This window comes from Spermophilus citellus (genome assembly GCF_964194105.1).
Source record: "Spermophilus citellus genome assembly, chromosome: 1".
NCBI classification, from domain to species: Eukaryota; Metazoa; Chordata; class Mammalia; order Rodentia; family Sciuridae; genus Spermophilus; species Spermophilus citellus.
Window position 1 is genome coordinate 235,826,328 of NC_138182.1, and position 21,872 is coordinate 235,848,199.

The following is a 21,872-nucleotide window of genomic DNA, read 5'->3' on the forward strand; positions in this document are numbered from 1 at the left end:
AAATAGGGAATGCAGTTTATCTGGGTTTCACTGTTAGGTAGTTGGGTGGGGCTTGTTACTGATAAGACAAGGAGCAGAGTGTAGGTGGATGATGATGACTTCTGTTCCAAGCTTGTGTTGAGGTTAGTCTGACATAGAAATAGAAATATCTAGTAGACATTATGAGATATAGTATTTAGCTTAGGAAAAAAAATCAAAACCAAAGAAAATGATCTGTCAGCCACATGCACTTAGGAAAGATTAAAGCTGAAAGAATGTATAACTGATCTGGTGGAATGTGTACAGTGTGAAAGGAAGATCTGTGACTGAAGCCTGGGGAATGTCACAATCTAAGTGACCAGTTTAAAAAAAAGAGAGAGAGAGAGAGAGACAAACCTGCACAGTAGATTTCTGGGTATCCTGATAGACCAAATTAGCTCTGGTGAGTTTAGCTTCTCATGGTTGCATCCAAATTGGACTGTTGTCATTGTTGATTACATTACTTGAGCAAACTTTTAAAAAATACCTGTGTGGTGTGGATACTCCAAGGGACACAATGTCATAGTCTGTGCCCTTGCAAAACTTTAGTCATTGTGCTACTTAAGGAAGAAGACAAAGTGATTTTCCAAAGCCCCATTTAACTCCAGTAAACTTAGACCAGTGTTATAGATATGTTAATCTTCTTTCAATTCAAAATAATGCTTCCAGGTATAATAATAAATTGTGCCATTAAGCTAGATGGCAGGACATAGATAAACTATTTAAACTCAGCAGAAAGTGAGATAATAGGCATGGCAAGTGTTATAAAAGTACAATGCAAGTGCCATTAGAAAATATAGATACAGAGAAAGTTAAGATAATTTCTTGGATGATTGATCCAGACAATATATAAAAGAAAAATAGAGCTCTATTGAAACCTTTTAAGGTAATCATCAATGAGGACAAGTATTATGTTATGCTCTATTATTTTAGGTATAATAGATTCAGCTCAGCATCTCTTGGAGTGGTTCTGCTAGTGATTATTATAAGGTATGACTATAAAGTAATGAGGCTACTTTCCACAAACCACACAGGAAAACCAGCTTTGTCTTTTTATGGTCACATGCTTCTGCTGTTTTTCCTTAGCATTGTGTGTTAGCTTAAACCATTATGTAAGTTACACAATGAAATATTGTAGACTCTTAGAAAAATCTTGGATGCTTAGTTGTTTTTAGAGAAATGACATTTGAACATAGGTTTCATTGAAGTTTACTTTCTTTGGATAATTGCTTTTCCCATTCACAGTTGTTGAAATTAACTCAGTTGTTGAAATCATATCAGTGATTCACCATTCTCCATGAATAATTGACATGGCATAAGTAGCAATATATGTTACTGATATAGTCAGCACAAAAACTCAATTTGGGGAAAGATAGGTCTATTTTTGTTGTTGATGTTGTTGTTGTTGTTGTTTTTCCTTTCCTTTAGTGAAGTCTGTAGCCAAGGTAGGGAATTATTAATGGCTAAGTCAACAATTCATTCAGCCTGGCATATCAAAATGAATAAGATTTTTAAACACATTACTATAGCACCTTAGTAAAAGAATGTCTAAGTTACAATATATCCAATTTATTTCACTCCTAAACTATATAGGTAATTACTTTTCTTTCTTGTTCATGCTGCAAATTGCTATTGAAATAATTTTCCTAAATCATATACCATTTCTGGGAGGCAGTAAATTAATTTTAAACTTCTACCTGTGAATTTTGTGATTCTCTTCAAACCACTTAACCTTCTTGAAACTCAGTTACCTTGTCTGCATAATGACAAGTTGATGCCTTATATTTAAGCTTCTAAGGCATTGTAATATCAAAATTCTCTCTCTCTGCAAGAATGAAGTACGTACTCCTGGGCATAAAATGCTCATCATCTCTAGCAAACAGAGAAATGCAGACCAAATCGCTTTTTTTACCTTTTCCTTCCACCACTCTTCTCATGCATTCTGCAGTGTTGCGAAAATCTGACTCGGCCAGATTCTCTGACCTCTTAGATGTTTTCCTGCCTACCTGCCTTTGTTATTATTGTCCATTTCCACTTTTATTATCCATGCCTACTTTTCCTACTTATACCTTTTATTATCCATTCCCTGTTTTTCAGCTGAGGTTCTTGCCTGCTGCTTCTTCATGCTTATTCGCAGAAAAAATAATGTCTTTTTTGACACCTGGCACATTCTGTCATTTATAACAATAAGGGTTTATTATCCTAAATAACTTGGTGTTATGGTTTAGATTTAGAATGAACACCCTAGGGTTCATGTTTTTGAAGACTTGTGGGCTTTTGGGAAGTGATTGGATCATGAGAGTTCCCAAACTCATCAGTGGATTTGATGGCATTGGGAGGTTGCTGCAGTCTGGCTGGGCACAAAATCACGAGCCACTCACAGCCTTGTAGATTCAAACAGCAATTCTTTATTCCCGAACTCTCACCGGCACTCTACACACACGTTCTGGGAAAAATCCACACCTCCACCGGGCTCTGCATCTCAAATACTCTCTGAATCCCGAGAGAACTCAAGGGGAACTCAAGGAGCAGGCGCCTGAGGCAGCAGGATACGCCCTAAACCTGGAACCGCCCTATTCCCAGCAGGATCCACCCTAAACCCGGATCCACCCTAATCCCTGAGCAAGGTCACCTTTCAAATCAAAACTCTCAAACATTCATGCAATGTCACTGCAAATGACCTGGGTCCAAGGCAAGCCCATTTCCACAATGGAGAGTCTTCCCTCTAAGCAACATTGGGTAGGCTGACAAGGAAATTGCCATGCGTCATTCCTACTTGGCCATGGCTCTCAGCAGGAGGTGATGAAAACTATAGACAGTTGGAAGAGTAGGCCCTCGGGATTTGCAAGTACTTGGTAACTATATCTTGTCCCCAGCCCTCTCTCTCACTATTATATAGTCATACCTTATAATAATCACTATCAGAACCACCTCAAGAAAGGCCAAGCTCAATCTATTATGCCTCTCTCTTTCTCTTTCTCGTTCTCTCTCTTTCTCCCTCTTTCTCTCCTCTCTCTCCCTCGCTCTCTAGCTCCCAGTCTCTTTCCCAACTGTCATAAAGTGAGCAGCTTTCCTCTACCCTGCCCTTTTGCTACTTCATGTTAGGCCCAAAGCAATGGACTTAACAAAACATGACCTACTCCTCTGAAACCATGAGAAAAATGAACCTTTTTCCCTTTAAGTTGTTTTTTTTTTTTTTCAGGCATTTTGTTCTTGTTATGAAAAATAACTAACACACCTGATATCATAGCTTCCTTGAATGAGGGACTTTACCTTTATTTATCTTTGTGGCTTTTCTAGCATCCAACTCAGAATTATAGCAATGATAAGTAAATAATAAATACTTAGATGGTTGATCACTAGAATTGCTGCAAAGCAAAATCTAGTACTAAAACAAACAGACTTGTCTAGATAGCAGTCTTGATTTTGTTTCACTGTTTCATTTGATAATGAATTTCTGTCTATTGAGACAGGTAATACCTAAAACAATTTTCTTCGTAGATTATTTTGTGAGGCAAGTGGATGAAAGAGTTTTATGCATTCACTTAAATGTTAGCGCTTTCATATCAGTTATCAACTCTTTGTTTTACTTTTATCACTCTTTTGGGAGTCAAATAAATTATGAAGACATTTTTAATTGAACATTAGGACATCTGCTCCTTCAATATATTTTCATCAAGGAACTCATTTAATCTATTTCTTAAATTCATTTCTTAGAATTTCTAAGTTCTGTTAATTATCCTCCCTTCAATATTTGGGATCCCAAACAAGGAGTATATCTAAATTATTCATATAAATCAATATAAAGGTTTAAATATTTGGAGTTTTATTTGTATTCCACTTCAGCAGGACATACGGATGTTATATACATATTAGCACCTACATCGTATAAAATTTGACCACAATTTGGAGATTAGAAGCTCAGCAAATTGATGTTCTGTTTAAGGATCCTAAAATTATATTAACTAAAACCACAATGGAATAATAACCAATTTAAAACTTGTTACAAAAAGGAAAAGAACTTAGCCTAGTCTAATTAAATCTAATCAAATTAAAAATGAAACAATGCATCCTATGACAGCAGTGATTACAATTTCTAATTGTTTAATCCAAAGAAAATTTAGTTACTTAAGCTGTTTACTTTTAAGTTTAAGTGATTATAGAGAATAATTTAAAGAAAAATTTGACAGGCATCCTCCAAATCCAAAATGGACATTAATTTTTTTTTTTTTTTTTTTGGTACCAACAGTTGAACCCAGAGGGGTACTTAACCACTGAGCCACTTCCCAGCCCTTTTTTAAAAATATATGTTTTATTTAGAGACAGGGTCTCCCTAACTTGCTTAGGGCCTTGATAAGTTGCTGAGGCTGGCTTTGAACTTGCCATACTCTGCCTCAGCCTCCCAAGCTGCTGGAATTGCAAGTGTCCACCACCATGCCTGCCTCAAGTGTCTTTTGAGTTTGCTTTTGATGGTTTTTGCCATTCATGTTTTTTATTCCTGATCAAATTTATGTTTGTCTTGAAAGCATTCTAATTGCATGTCATGAATAGAAAGGTAAACTTTGAGGTGGGTAGGCAGCATTTTTCTTAAAAACCTTAGCAGATTTTAGAAAGGAATGGAACAAAGAGTTCCAAAGGAGCCTAAAGGGGGAAAATAGATAGCTGAGTAAGAGCCTCACAGGATAGCCTAACTGTTCAGTTTACCATAGGTTACAAGTATCATTGTACTTCTTCCAAACAACTGAAAATTACTAGTTAACTTAAGTAGAATAAAGGAAGGTATTACTGAATCTAAGAAAAGCCTGGATGGTAATTCTTGGAAAATAGAAAAGTCCAAGGGAATCCGTATTCAAGATCCTGCATGGGTTGAGACCTGGTTAGGGCTGCTGCTGCCCATGTCATCAATGCTACTAGACAGCGAATCCTGACAAAATGAGCCGTCTCCACATCATTGTGTTAATTGTCTTAGATCTATGTTGTCATTTGCCCTGGATTCAAAGACCCAGACATTTAGCCAAGCAGTCATGAAAATTAGTGACAAATGAAGCTGGAAATAAGTTTTATTTATTTTTCTATTTATTTATTTATTTATTTTAAGACAGGGTCTCACTAAGTTGCACAGGCTGGTCTTGAATTTGCAATCCTTCCTCAGCCTCCCAGGTAGCTGGAATTAGAGGCATGCTCCACTGTACCTGGCCCTGGAATCTTAATTTAAGCAAAGACTGGTCAGGAAATAACTGATAGGGAGTTACTTTATATATAAAGTTTTTGTTATATTTCCCTTTTATGTAAAAGTTTCAATTTTGATAAAGATGATTTCCCAGAAAATGTTTTATATTTTGTTCATTCAAAAAATATGAAAAAATTGAACAATGAATTTTATCAGTATGTTTTCTCATTAAGGAGTTCACTTCTAATATATACTAAGATTATTTCAGATCTGTCCATTACAATATTTTTTAGTATATTGTGGGTAATGTAATGGTGCATTTATTGAAGTTTTGTTTAGCATTATTCTGCATCTGAAATTTCTATGGAAACAGACTTACCATTTGCCCCTATTCTCAGAGCTTTTTTTCTGAACATGCAGTTATTTTCATAATGGAAGAGCCTCAGATTATATATTATTCCAATTTCATTTCACAATTCAGCAATATAGTGTGGTATGTGTGTTCCTCAGCTATGCAGTAAAAACCACAGGTTTATGGGGAAAATGGGATTGGGGGCATAATGCTCAAAATGTCATTAGTGACACACTGAAAAAAAAAAAAAGGATAGGAACCTGATAAAAACAGTAGCATGGTTATATAATAAGTTAATTGCTTATACAGTACATAAATACTACAATAAGTATGGCACTCACCTTTAAGAAGACCTGGAGGTTGTTGTGGAAGTAGAGTTCAGAAGAGATGCAGTTAGTCACTTGTTATAAAAAGGTGGAAGGAGGATGATGATGTGAAATTGATGAGAAAAATCTTAACACCGGGTGCAGATGAGTGCTGTCCACAACACTGAGGTGAACTGAAGTCACCAGAAATGTTTAGAGTATGTTCCTGTATGTTTTGTGGATTCCTCAGCAGCTCAGACCAGCTGTTTGCAATTTTCTGCATTCACCTACTTTTGTTATGGATGAAAGTTACATTATCCTCAAATTTTCCCCTAATATATCAGTTGCATTGAAATAACATTTTCATTTTTAGAACAAGCATTATAGCTCTATTTTTACTAGAGTAAATATACTCTATTTTTATTAGAGTAGCTCTGTATGTATATTTTTAAAGAAAATTGGAATTGTGGGAAATAATCAATGTTTTGGCTTCAAGAATTAAAGAAATTGTTTTAAAATGATTTTTCATTGAAATTGACACTTTCATATTTGTGTTAATGTACTTTAATGTATTATTACATTGTTTTAATAGCTAGATACCCCTCATCAAGAAAATGGAATAATACGGTACTGGACTTCTTATTGTTTGATGGAAGCCACTAATTTTGATTTACTAGATATATATGTGAACATTAAGTTTAATAAATGTTCTGCTGGGGCTGGGGTTATGGCTTAGTGATAGAGCGCTCACCTAGCATGTGTGAGGCCCTGGGTTCGATCCTCAGCACCACATAAAAAGTAAATAAATAAAATAAAAAAGTAAATAAATAAAATAAAAAATAAATAAATAAATAAAATAAAAAAGTCCAACTACAACTAAAAAATAAATATTAAAAAAATAAATGTTTTCTGATTTCCATTATAAGAAAAACAATCCAAACTTTCTTAAAAGTGGTGAAAATTAGTTTTAACTATGTATGCACATAGTGGAATATTTTTCTACCATAAAAAAGAATAAAATTCTGATATATGCTGTAAAATGATCTTTGAAAACATTCTGCTAAGTAAAATATGTCAGACTCGGATAAGTATTGTATGATTTCCTCATACATGTGGCAAATTTTTACAGACAGGAAGTGGAATACAGATTACTAGTAGCTGGAAAAAGTAGAGAATACACAGTTATTTAGTGGGTACAGTTACTATTTGGGATGAAGAAACTCTTTTGAAAATGGATAATATTAATGGTTGTATAACACTAAATATTCTTAATGCTACTGAATTGCACATTTAAAATGGTTAAGATGGTATATTTTACGTTGTGTATGTTTTACCACAATAAAAACTCAGTTTTTGTTTTATCTATTTATGTCTTCCGAATTACCTGCCTGTACTACTGATTACCCAGAGCTACTAGGAAAATTTGTAAACGTTTATCAAATTTGATTGTTGACTTCAGATGTGTTATTAGATGTGACTGATTTTAACAAATCCTATTAGATTTGTATCAACTAGTTGCATGTTCTATTCATAGCCTTTTGGGAATCATTGCCTTTTTGTTTAGAAAGATGGCCTATTTTGAGCTTTTATATAGGTACATTCCTGTTTTTGTGACAAAAGAAAAACTTTAACCTGTCCCAAAAGGAAAAATGGCTATCAGAAGTATGTTTTGTTTTAGTGTGAGTTAGCATTACTGTACTTGTTTATTGTAAAGGTGGACATTTAGCATTCAGTGCAGTTTTCAATGAAAAGTAGTTAAATTTTCAAAACAAAAAAAAAGAGTTTTGAGTTTAGATATTTCTTATAATACCTAGCAGCTACAGTGATTTTCCCAAAATTTCACCAATTCTTTTAAGAAAGTTTGGATTGTTTTTCTTATAATGGATATCAGAAGAACATTTATTAACCTTAATGTTCACATATGTATCTAGTAAATCAATTGTTTTATATTTGAGGGACAGGCCAAAGTACCCTGGAATTTCTTCTCTGAGGTAGAATTCCTAAAATGTTTAAGTTCTTGGCTATATGACTGCATTTTAAAAATTCTTTGAAGTATTTATCAAATAATCTGAGTAAACTGGCCTTGAGCAAATTGATTTCTAATTATAATTGAGTAATATTACTAAGATGAATTGGACATCATTTTTGTATTTTCTTTTCAAGAAATTTTACAATGTTTTTATGATTTTGTTTATATACATTTCCTAAAATCTATCCAATTGCATTTCAGGTTGCAACAAGGACAATGTCAGAGCAGGCTGTAAAAAATGTGGCTACCGTAAGTACACTAAAGACAACATTCTGTACACTGCTCTTATTTACTGGATTCCTTGCTCTTTGGGCAGCATACCTTGGCATCCTAATTTCAGGGGTTCTGTGCAGAGTTTCTTATTCCTAAACTAAGCTTTACAGTTGATTCAGAAATTTCTGTTAGCATTAAATATGCAGTTTTCTTTCTTGCTGTAGACCCAGTAACAGGTAGTCATCTGTCTGATGACTAGCAAAGATGTCATAAAGTACAAGTGGTTAGTAGTAGATTTGGGAGTTTGGAGAAAATATATATTTTATCAAATCTATATATACTTATTCTTTTATTCCTTAACCTGGACACTAGACAAAGAGGTGAAGGCATTGAAAACTATTTTTGAAAATTGTTCATGTTTATTGAGATATTTATCCTTTTTTTTATAAGGGTTTGATTGATTCCAGAAATTTTTCTCATGGACAAAAAAATACTTGTTTTAAACAACCATTAATCTCCATTATGATTACTGTCATAAACTGAAAAGATAAACCTAAACAGGTGAAACTATATATAATACTAAAAAAATTGTAATTTTATACTGTAAATAAGTAACATTTTCATAGTTGAATTTTTTGTAACAATTCCTAAGGCTTTATTAATAGCTATTATGACAATGTTTGCTGTTTTCTAAGTTGTTTGGAGACTGTGCAAATCAGCCTGGATTGTTAATAATACACCAATTCATTGAAGAATTACTTTTTAACAATGTAAGGGTAGTTTAATTTAAAAAAAAAATCCATGCAAGAGTATAGTTTAAAAGAGCACTCAGGATATTCATCTCCATCAGATGGACACAATGAAAGATGCCAAGGAGGTAAGTCACAAGCAAAGACTCACATTTAGTTCAGAGGAAGTTTGCTCAAGTAGCAAAAGTGGTTGCATAAGTATATATCTCTCATATAAATGAAAACTGAAGGATAGACTTGCATGTAAAAAATGATTGCCTTCTTTTCTGTTCTTTAATTTATTCATGTTTATTTCTGCTTTATTTACATTGTTTCAATTATTGCTGATTTACATGTCTCATTATTCTAGAAAACTTAGGAACCTTTTACAGATAGAAATGCTACATTTACTTAAAAATCTGGAATGGATTTCCTAATCTCTCTATTCATATCAGTTTATTCTTTGACTTCTTTTAATAACTAAGACTTCTAGGAAGGCAGTTAAGCTCATTTTCTGGAAGCAGAATATTTGTTCATCTAGTCTCCTAATTGCTACTTTATTTTAGATAACAATGGAAGCATCTGTAGCAATTAGTTTTTAAAAGAAGCCAAGTTAGCAAATAGTTTCACCTTCTTTCCAACTTTAGTTCTTTCTTTTTTATTATTCATATTATTATTATTATTTTAGTGATTAACAATCTCTAATTTGTCTCATATGAAAAATTTTAGTAATATTTCCCTTTTTTGTTAAAGTTACATCCCTACAACTGTTAGAGATGGTAGTCTCCTCATTTTATATATCTTTGACACAGAAACTACATTTTAAAAATAAGCTCGTCTTTTATTTGGGGGCCAGAATCTTTGTGTTGCTAGTGTAGAGGTAAGGGAAAGACAAATAAGATTATTTGAAATTTTTAGTGCTCAGAAATATGAGCATTCTTCATTTAGTTACAAAAGAATATTGTTTCTCTATCCATTGTACAATTTTAAGAATTCTAGTATTTGAAAATATTTTATTGTCTTTATGTTTCAATAGTGGGTATATTGCTGTTTCATGTTAATTTCAAGGTAGGAATGAACATGTTGCTAAATAAAATGTCTACTTTTCAGGGCAGAATTTCCTTAGCAAAATTAGTTTAAAGAATTTTATAGAAAGCATTATTACAGTGAGCTTTTATTAGATTTTTTTGAAGTTGGAAATGTATGAATAACTATAAGTACTCTAAGCCTTTCTATGGAGTAAATATCAAATAATTATGACCATTCTCAGAAAACACAATTTTAAAAAGATCAAAATAGTAGACTCATTGGTTGGATATTTGTATATAACGGCAGGAAATGAAAGTAGATGTCTCAATACCTCTAATGTTTTATTTAACTTTTTTGATATAGAGCCCTTATATTTTTTTGCCTATAATCTGCTTATTAATGTTGACAAATGTTTTGTTTGCAACTCACATCTCGAATGAATTTTCTACTTTTTATAGTTTGTTTCTTCGAAGATAAAGAACAAGTTAAGATACATGTAAAGGAATTTAAGTGTAGAATTCTTCTGTCATTACTTCTCAACTAGAAACAGTACTATCTACCTAGAAATCTGTGAGGATAGGTTGCAGCTCACAATAACAGGGTACAGGGAAAGCACTATTACACTTGAAGTGTAGAACCCTGGAATTATAAGCTTCCTGCATATTATGGACACACATCCTAGAAAATTAAGAGATTTCTGCCCCTCATAGTTTTAGAATTTCATCTATCTTCCATAGCCTTCTTGCCAATCTCTAATTTCACAATTGCTTATTTAAATCAAGTCTTTCCATAAGTACAGATTTGTTTCATAAAAACTATCATTCTTTCTTTTTTCTACATTCACATTTTATTTGTCTAAATGATGTTTAATTAAACAGATTGTAGAATAATCAATCACTAACAGACTCTTAGTAGAGTAAAATATCAACTGATGGAATAAGATGTATAGGGATGAGTGGACAAAAAAAATGACTGAAAAGTTTCATTGCCAGTAGAAACAAGAATGTGCAGTATCACATAGGCCAGAGAATCAGACTGTTTTATGTTGAGGGAAAGTTGTCAGGTAAGACTTGTAAGTAATGAATTGAAATGTTCATTGGCTTTGACAAGTTGGATGCTTTTCTAGCAAGAGTAGTTTAATTAGAATGTAGGTCATGAAATAAACTGTGTAGATTCTGGCCTGAATGGGAAGATAAAGAAGTAGAGAAGGCTAATGTAGTCTCCATTTTCAAGAAATTTAGAAGAAAAATAAGAAATTCCTAAAAGGTAATGTGGAGAAAGTGGAGGGTTTTTGAGCTATGTTTATATAGACTGAGGAGGCATTAGCAGAGACATTACAGATATCTGACACAGAAGAAGATTAAAAGATTAAGTAAATTCTCCAAGGAGGTATGGCAAGGATACCTCTTCAGTTTGGAAGAAACTAAATGAGGGCAGGAATAAATGTTTTTAGGTATAGAGACAAAAAGTAAAATGAAATATTGCCTGGTAATCTCAATTTTCTTTATAAACTAGGAGATAGACTTGTCTTTTTAGGGAGTTGGTTGGAGTGGAATAGGACAACTGGGCTAAGGAATTTCTTGAGTCGGGCACAGGTTTGGAAAAGTCATTTAGAAGTAGGAAAGGAAGTAGACTAAGGACAAATAAAAAGTGAGACAACTAGTTTATTTTTATGCTAATCTTTATGAGTATGTGTTGTTCTCAAGCATAGGTTGAATTTGCAGGGGTGGGAATAATCCAGAAAATTTGAGCCAAACCTTATGTTGCAGTGAAATATAGTTAGTAGACAGACAAGGGTATGAAAGAGTCAAAGAGACACAAGAGTTGATCAGTAATGAAAGATTTGAGGCTAGGAGAAAATGAAGGGATTGAGGCACTGTAGGTCTTAAATAGATTCACAAATATATCTATGATTGGTGTGAAGAAATGAGAAAACTAGAAGATTGAAAGTCAGTGCAATACTGAAGTTAAAATTCTCATAGATACAGTAGTTGCAGGTGACAGGTAGTGTAGTCATGGAAGATAGAATATCAGGGAACCAAGAAAAGCCAACAATCTGCTTGGCCCATTAAAGCTTATGGCAGGTAAGAAGTTCCAAAGACCTCACTGAATAGAGCTGTTCACCTGTAGCATGTGGCTGTTCATCTATATAATAGAAAACACTACAAAGTGAGCCGTCTTCCTTGTGTATCCCAGAATATGAGGTCAACTTTTTAAAGTTACTGATTCATCTTAGAATTGGTTAATATTTATTTACTTGTAGATAAATGGTGACACTGTCCAAACTGGAGTTAACTTCCAGTATGTTTCAGAAACTATAGTAAAAAGACAAGAAGAGGAAGGCAGTGATCAGGAGAGCATAAACTGTGGTACATGGCTAGGATTCAATAACTACAGAGGCCTATGTCTTTTTAACCAAAATGAGAGGGGTGTGAAGCTTGATTAATTGGGATTTAATTATTTAATTGAGATTAATTGAGTTTAATTATCTATTTAGTAGCTTTTGGAGAGGATTTTAGGTAGAACCAAAGCTTGCTTAAGTTAACAGTATGTTAGCATGGTTTATATATACTATAGGCCAAGAAGTAGTCATTTAGGAGCCCTAATTATAAAACAAGAGTTTTGTTTTTAATTATGCATTGGCAGGCTTTTATCTGCCACAGTCAAAATGAAACTAGAGACTTTATTGTTACTTGGCATTTACTGAGTTGCCCCTGTGACCACTCCTGGAATAAGGAAACAAGAGAATATACTTTTGTTTATATTGATACAATATAGGGTCATAAGCTGGTATCATTTATTAAATACTTATTTGGTATTAGACTGTTTGCTAAACACTTCAAAAATAAATTTCCTTGCTTTTCATTTTTAAAACGACTTTATGAAATAGGTATCTTGGTTTTTATGAACATTCAAGATTAGTGGCTCTGGCACCAGATTACTAAGCAACAAACTTCAGCTGGCACTTACTAGCTATGTGATATTAGGCAAATTGCCTAGCTGTGGTGTGCTTCATTTTTCTTTCTATAGGTTGAGATAATTATATTACCTAATTCCATAGAGTTGCTGTGAAGATTAAATGAATTCATGCAAGTCAAGTGTTTAGATCAATGCCTGGCCACAGGAAGTCCTCAATAATTGCTGTGGATGGGCTGGGGCTGTAGCTCAGTGACACAGCACTTTCCTTATCATGCATGAGGCACTGGGTTCAATCCTCAGCACCACATTAAAAATTAACAAATAAAATAAAGGCATTCTGTCCATCTACAACTACCAAAAAAAATTTTTTTAAATAATAATTGCTATGGATTATTGTTATTGTTAACAACTTAGAAAACAGAAGCTTGGGGTTATTCTAAGTGGGATTCTGGTTATCTGTAAGATTTTACACTGTACTATGCTCCTTTTTATTCCTTTTTATTATTATTATTTTGGTAAAATGTATACAACATAAAATATACTATTTTGACCATTTTGAAGTGTATCATTTAGTGGCATTAATTATATTCACAATGCTGGACAACTATTACCACTCTATTCTAAAACATTTTTAACACCCAAAACAGAAACTTTAAACATTAAAGCAATATCTTTCTTCTACTCCCTTCTTTCCTCAGCCCCTGGCAACTTCTCTCTACTCTCTGCCACTGTGAATTTGCCTGTTGTAGATATTTCATATGGTGGAATCACAAGATATTTGTGTGGCTCATTCCCCTTAGTCTAATGTTTTCAAGGTTCAGCCATGCCATGACATGCATTGTGGCATGCTTTTTATGGTTAAATAATATTCCATTGTATGGATATACCATGTTTTGTTTATCTATTCATCCATTGATAGATATTTGAATAATGCTATAGTGAACATTGCTGTACAAGTATCTGCTCAAGTCCCTGTTTTCAATAATTTTAGGTATATACCTAGGTGTGGAATTACTAGGTCACCTATTGGCATTTGAAAAACTTCTAAACTGCTTTGCATAGCAGCTAAATCATTTTATTTCCCACTAAAAATATACAGCGTCTTGATATTTCTCCACATCCTTACCAACATTTATTATTTTCCATTTTTTTAATTGTAGCCATTTTTGATAATAAGAAATATATATTTGATCATTGTGCCTGATTCCAGACACTGAGTTTCTAAAACACTTGAAATTTCCTGACTGATAGGGGTAATAAGAATATATTTTGTTATTCATTAACAAGTCTCTTTTAGCCAAACCTAAGTTTATACTAATACTAATAAATGGCTCTTTATGGACCCCTAGACAGCGTCAACATGGGAACTGGTTGCAAAAGAACCAACTATATAAGATTCACACTTTTAGCCCAGCTTCCATCAATCCAGAAGGAGAAGAATAAGGACAAGGGGCTGGAGACTGACTTTACTCACCAACAGTCAGTGATTTAATCAGTCATGCCCATGTAATAGGGGAAAACAAACACAAACAAACAAACAAAAAACTCTGAACTAAAGGATTCAGAGAGCTTCTGGGTTGGGAAACACATCGAGGTCCTGGAAGCATCCCATACCCAGGGATGGAAGCTCCATTCCCCTTACCCGCACTTTGCTCTTCCATTTGATTGTTTCTGCTCTTGGTAAATAATCTTTTTCCTCTGTTCTTTGAGCCATTTAAGCAAATTATCAAACTTAAGAGGGGCTTGTGAGAACCTCTGACTATATAGCCAGTCAAAAGGATGGGTGGCCCAGATTTATGATGGGCATCTGGATTTGGGGGAATCTTGTGGGATTGAGCCCTTAATCTATAGGGTCTACAATAATTCCAGGTAATGTCAAATTAATTTAATTGTAGAATACCCAGTTAGTGTCCAGAAAGAACTGCTTGTTGGTGTGGAAGAAACTCACAAACTTGGTGTCAGAAATTTTGACAGTAGAAAAGTATGAACCATCCTAAAAAACATGAAGTTATTTCTTGTGGTTTGAATTTGAATTTTCCTAGTGAAAAATTTATTTATGTGCTTCTTGGCTGTTTGTATTTCTTTTCTGGATAAATGTCTATTTAAGTTACTTGCACATTTTTTTAAACTGGTTTGTCTTTTTGTTGTTTTTCTTTTTAAATATATTCTAGATATTAAACCCTACCAGATAGATGATTTACGAATATTTACTCCTCTACCATAGTAATTTTAAAATTTTCCTGAAAACATTCTTTGCACAAAAAATTTTAATTTTGATTAAGTCCAGTTTTATCATTTTTTCTTTGAATGTTTGTAGTTTTAGTGTCACATCTTAGAGTCTGTTGCCAAACCAAAATGATGAATATTTACTTCTGTGCTTTTGTCTAAGAGTTTGATGCTTTTAGCTCTTACATTCTGCAGTGTCTAATCCATTTTGAGTTAACATTTGCATGTGGTATGAAGTGAGGAGTTCACCTTTACTCTTTTGTGTGTGTTATCATTATCATCATAATCATCTTTGTGTAACCATTGGTCAATCATGGTCAAGAAAATTGCCCTAGAGAAAACTGGTAGGTGTGCACAAAAAAGTTAATTAGAATTTACTAGAAGTAACTTAAGCTTCTATCAGTAGTAGGATAAATAAATAAATATGATTTTTTATATAACAAAATATGATTTGTTAGATGAAATAAGAAAATTATTTTTACTTATGCTAATGTAAATGAATCACAAAACATATTGAGTGGCAGAAACAAGTTACAGAATGATAGGTATAATGGTGTTTATTTCTTGAAAACACAACATACAATAGCATTGTTTGGGAAAGGTAGACATGAACCTCAGTGTAGTTAATTCCGAAGACAGAATTAAATGAGATTGAGGCAGTTTCAAAGGTAATATAAACTGCCTACCTTTGTGTGTGTTTGTGTGCACATGTGCGTGTGTGTGAACATTTGCCTTAAAAGAAAGTAAATGTTGCAAAATGTTGACATGTATGTGATAGGTATCTAAATATTGATTAAATTGTTTCCTGTACTTTTCTGGTATTTGTATATTAGATTTTTTTAAAATGTATTACGCAGTAAGTAGACAGATTACAGTTTTCTTATAGGGAGAGTCATTAGGAAAATAATGTCAGAATTAAAATTTTAGGTGTCCTTTAGAAAAAAGCATATTCAGTTACATTAATGCATGTATATAATTGTGACAATTTTAATTAGATGAAAACTGTATAATTGCATGATATAGTAGTTAAGCTGAGAAAGGAAAGTAAGAGAAAGGAGTAAAATATATCATTTCAAATATAATAGTACGTTTTTAGTTTGGTTTAAAATATTACATACTTTTAGAAAGGGAAAATACAGTAATTCAACACTCTAAAATTCATACGAAGTGTCCCCCAAGATATTAATTGAATTAGAACTTCCAGCAAAGAAAGGTAAAGGATCTCTTTTCAGAAGAAAAGTATAGGGAAAATAACTAAACTACCATCAACTAAATAAAAACTAAAGTATTTTATATGTTATATTATTGAAATTGTAATTGGTTGCTTACCATGAGGCAATAAAACAAAAATACACCGCCTATAGTTTATTTCTGTTTCTCTCTCTGTCTCTCTCTCTCTCTTGTTCACTTAGCTGGTCATCTGACTTTTGAGTGCCGCAATTTTCTCCGAGTAGATCCCAAAAGGGATATAGTTTTGGATGTCAGCAGTACAAGTAGTGAAGATAGTGATGAAGAGAATGAAGAACTGAATAAATTGCAGGCATTACAGGAAAAACGTAAGCAGTAATTTTTTTTCAACCCTAATGTTTCTAGATGTCCTGCTGTGTTATGTTATGCTCATATATCGTATTTATCATTAAGAAGTTTTCTCTATTTTATGTAAAAGCTACTATTTTATTGGTAAGAAATAAGCTTTTCACATTTTAAGTAATTTGCCTAAGATCAAAAACCTCCTCGTAGAACCAGGAGGTAAGTTTGTTTCTGATTCCATAACCCTCGTTTTTGCCTTTTTGTTGTTTATTTTTTTCCCATTATACTAGAATATGTCACATGGTACATAGAATCCGCTTAATTTGGTTTCTAAACCCGACTATTTTGTACACAAAAGATAAGTTGTATTCTTTTCCAACATCTTCTTATATTACAAAAACTCGGTCTCTTTTTCCTGTTAACCTCTGCACATCAGCATCCTGTCTCAGAACTAATCTCAATAAATAAAAGTGGAAGAACTTTAAGAATTTGCAGTAGTAGAGAAATACTAAACCATCTAAAATTTACTTTAAAAAAAAAAATTTTAGTTGCCAATGGACCTTTGTTTGTTTGTTTATTTATTCATGGTGCTGAGAATTGAACCCAGGGCCTCACACATGCTAGGCAAGTGCTCTACCACTGAGCCACAACCCCAGCCCTCCAAAATTCACTTTTGTCTTCACTTGAGTTTTCAGATCCTATCATTCTTGATGCTGCCGGTTTCTAAGGGAGATGGTCAGGAAAACAGATTTATTGAAGTCTGTGATCATTTTGTTTTTAATAGAACTAAATGGTCTGTATAATGTAGAAAGTTAACATCTTACCCACCATCCCTAAATGGAAGAGGAAATCATTCCCTCAGCTACTCTTTTATTTTTGGTAACTTTGTTTTTGAACATGTTTACAAACTGTTCCAAAATTATTGCAGTTACCAAAAAAAGGCTGATACTCAAAAGGAAGTTAAAGTGTCAGACAAAGAAGGTTTTAAAACATAGAATATTACCAAGAAAAAGGGTTTTTTTTTTTTTCATAATGATAAAAGTTCACTTAGTCAAAAGAACATAAAAATTCTGTGTATTTAATAACATTGAGTAACAAAAACTATGATAGATCTATAAGGAAAAATCTTTCTGGATTAAGAAAAATATCACAGTTAAAATTTCAAACACTTCAATAATTAGTGGAACAAGTACACAGTAAATTGTGGGAAGCCATTTCTGACACGTGATTGGGTGGCTCCCGTTAAGGGCCTGAGGCTCTCTGGCTGTGTCGGAGCTTTCCCGGCCCTTTCCTGATGAGAGAGCCCATCCGTGTGGGGGTGTGCCTGACCACTGACCCCGAGGGCCCAATCACTGACCCTGACCTTGGAGTGCGGTCCCCCCTCAACCTTCATTGGATGGAATTCTCCCCTGAATCTCTTGTTCCCCAATAAAAGGCTACTCCCAGGCGTGTTCAAACTCTCTCTCTCCTGCTAGCCCTGAGTAATCCTTGCTGCCCTGCTGGGCGGTTAGAGGAGGGAACCAGAGAGGGGAGCCGTCTCAGACCTGGCAATAGAAATAAGGTAACTGAGTCTGTGTGTTTTATTTCGATCTCATCTAGCTAACTTTATGCCTAGAACCTCATTAATGAAACCATTACACAGGCTGCATGGTGTAGTAAATCAGTAAAGATACAGAAGGCATGAAGAGCAATATTGACAATTTGACCTGCTTAACATTTATATAACACGTCATCCAACAGAAGCAACATACATAGGACATCTTCCAAGACAGATTTAACTCTGTGCCATAAAACAAGTGTCAATAAATTTTTAAAGGTTCAAGTCATACAGAGATGCTTTCTGACCACAAGGAAATTAAATTACAAATCAATAGCAGAAAGCTACCTAGAAAATTCTCAAATGTTTAGAATCTAACATGCTTCCAAATAATTAATTACAAAAAAGCAGCAAAAGAAAATTAAAACATATATTGAACTGAATGAAAATAAAAGTATAGCTAGACATGGAGGTACATACTTATACTCCCAGCAACTCAGGGGGGCTAAGGCAGGAGGAGGCAACTTAGTGGACCCTATCTCAAAATTTAAAAGATAAAGCTGAGGATGTTACTGAGGATAGAGTTAACCCTGTCAATCCCCAGAACCACAAAGAACCAAAAAAGAAAAGAAAAGAATATTTCTGGGGTAGCTCTATAGCAGGACTTAAAGGCAATTCTATAGCACTAATGTATGTGTCAGTAGAGAAGAAATGTGTCAAAATTAATGACTTTACCTTCTACTTTACCAAGTGTAAGAAGGGGAGACAAATGAAACCCTTGAAATTAAAAGAAAGGAGTAATACAATCAGAGATGAAATCAGTGAAATGGGAAACAGAAAACTAATGAAAGTAAAGTCTGATTCTATGAGAGGATATATAAAGTCGAAAAATTACTATCCAAACTAAGTAGGTAAAGAGAGAAACACCAACATTACAGATATGAATATTAAAGACATAAGGAAATATTATGAGCAGACATATACTGATAAATTGGAAAACTTAGATAAAATTACTTGAAAAATACAACCCAGAAAAACTTTCAAAAGTGAATAAATACATAGAGTATCCTGCATCTACTAAAGATATTAAACATTTAGTTTAAAACTTTCAACAAAGAAAATTTCATGCCCAAATGGCCTCTTTCATGAATCCCACCAAACATTTAAAGTAGAAATAATATTATTGCTGTATAAAATATCATTTAAGTTGAAGAAACTATTTCCTAACTCAGTTTATGAGATCAGAATACCCTGATAACAAAACCAGATAAAGCCACTACAAAAAATAACTTAGAATGTCACATAAATACAGATGCAAAAATTCTTAACAGAATTTTAGCAAATTGAACACAACAATATATAAAAAGTATGATGTATTATGACTAGAGTTTACCCCAGGAATGCAAAATTTGTTTCACAATCAAAAGTTAATCAATGTAATTTACCCATTTTAATAGACTAAAAAAGAAAACAGTTTAGGAAAATTTATATGAGGAAGTCCATCCATCATTTAGAGATTATAGAGATATATATGATAAAATTTAGAAATATACAGATATATTTAGATATATATAGATATGTCATATACATATCTGATAATTCTCAGCAAACTAGAATTCAAAGGAACTTCATCAATGTGATAAAAACTATGAAAAAAAGAACTAAAAGATTACATTATATTAATAAAAGACTGAATGTTTTCCATGACATAAAGGAAAAGACAGAGATATCCACTTCTACCCCCTCGACTGCTGGCAATCATAACCAGTACAATAAGGGGGTCAGGGGAGGTAACCAGATTGAAAAGGAAAGAGTTAAAAACTGCCTTTATTTAAAGATGAAATTATCATCTATGTAGTAAATCCTATGGAATCCACCAAAAATCTTCTAGAACTAACAAGTGCTTTGAAAAATATTAAGAATAAATTTGACAAAAGATATGCAAGAATGAAACATACAATACATTGTTGAGGAAAGTTAAATGAATTAACAGAAAGATATACCATATTTATTGAATGGGTGCTTCAGTCTCGTTAAAATGTCATTTCTTTCCAAATGATCTATAGGTTGAAAACCATCACAATCAAAATACCAGCAGTCTGTTTAGAAATCTACAAGTCAATTCTAAAGTTCTTGTGGACACGTAAAGAACTTAACATAGTAAAATACTCTCAAAACAAATAATGTAATATAGGACTAACAACCTAATTTCCTGATTTATTATACAGCTACAAATTGATTTTTTTTTTTTTTTTTTTTTTTTTTTTTACATTTAAGTCTGTGGTTCATTTTTATTGGATTTTTTTGAGGTGGAAGATTTATCTCAAGGGTTTTTGTTGTTGTTGCTCATTTGTTCGTTTTCCTTAAGGATGCCCAACTGTTCTAGCACTATTTGATTAAAAGGCTATTTTGCCAAGTATCCTTTGGCCATATTTCTATAAGTAAGTTTCTAGAGTCTTTCTATTTTTTATTGATCTTTGTTTCTTTCCCTCTACTAATGGCCACATAATCTTGATTGATATAGCTATGTTGTAAGTCTTGAATTGGATACACTGAGTGTTAACAATATGATATCCACATATCTTCTCACTTATTTAGGTCTTTGATTTCTTTTATCATCCATGTTCTATACAGTATATGTTTCATTAAATTAGTGCTTTTTAATTTTATACCTTTAATTTTGTTATCTGCATGTTCATTGCCAATAAATAAAAATTGAATTGATTTTTGGGTTGGGAGTATAGCTCAGTGGTAGAGCATTTACTTGGCATACATGAGGTCCTGGGTTCAACCCACAGGACTGGTGTATGGATGGATGGATGAATAGGTAGATAAAGTTTGGTATATTTATCTTTTCTTGATGAATTCATCAATCTTTTCTAGATTTTTGTAGTATCCTTGGGATTCTCTATGTAAAACATGTGATTTGTAAGTATGGAGTTTTATTTCCTCCCTTTAAGCTGTATCTCTTTTATTTTCTCTTCTTGTTTTATTGTAGTGACTAGAATTTAGAGCACCATGTTGAAAAGAGTGGTTAAAGATAACATCCTTTCTTCATTCCAATCCTAGAGAAAAGTTCATATTTTCACTATTAAGTATCAAGAAAGCAGATGAGTTTTTGTTTGTTGTATTTTTCTTCCTTATCAAGCTAAAGAAGTTCTTCCATTTCTAGTTTTTTCTGGGAGGTTTAGTTTTGTTTTATTGTGAATTCATGTCAAATTTTGACATGGGCTTCTGCATGAGTTGATACAATCATGGTTTTTTTTCTATAGCCTATTAATATCATTGGTTACATTAACTGTGGTTTTTTTTTTGAATATTGGAATAATCTCATGTCCCTTATATAAATTATAGCCATGATGTTTAATTTTTTTATTTGATACTGAGTACTTCACTAATATTTTGTAAAGGATTTTATATCTATGTTAATGAATGATGTTGGTCTGTAGCTTTCTTATTTTGTATTGTTTTATTCTGATTTAGTGTCAATGTAATATTAGCTTCATAGAATATTGGAAGAGTTTTCTCTAGTTTTTGGGTGAGATTGTGTAAAATTTTTGTTGATTCTTTAAATGTTTGGTAACATTCTCCAGTAAAATAGCTGAGTCATCAAATTTATATCTATAGAATTTTCATAGTATTTATTTATCCTTTTGTCATCTGAAGGGTCTATAGAGATAATCCCATTTCATTCCTGATATTGGTAATTTGTATCTTATTTCCATTTTTCTTTGATTACTAAAGTTTTTTAAGTTCTTTGTTGAATTAGTTTTTCTCAATTTTCCCTCATTTTCAGTTTTAGCAATTTCTCTTCTT

At 32.9% G+C, this 21,872-nt stretch overlaps 1 protein-coding gene across 1 annotated transcript in view; it reads left to right on the top strand.

Annotated features, from left to right (window-relative positions):
* The window catches only part of SREK1IP1 (SREK1 interacting protein 1), a 33,220-nt gene that overhangs the window by 2,220 nt on the left and 9,128 nt on the right, over positions 1–21,872 (top strand). The window contains exons 2-3 of the mRNA XM_081302190.1: positions 8,076–8,123; positions 16,402–16,545. Coding sequence (XP_081158316.1) covers positions 8,076–8,123; positions 16,402–16,545 — 192 coding nt within the window. The remainder of the gene's footprint in view (positions 1–8,075; positions 8,124–16,401; positions 16,546–21,872) is intronic.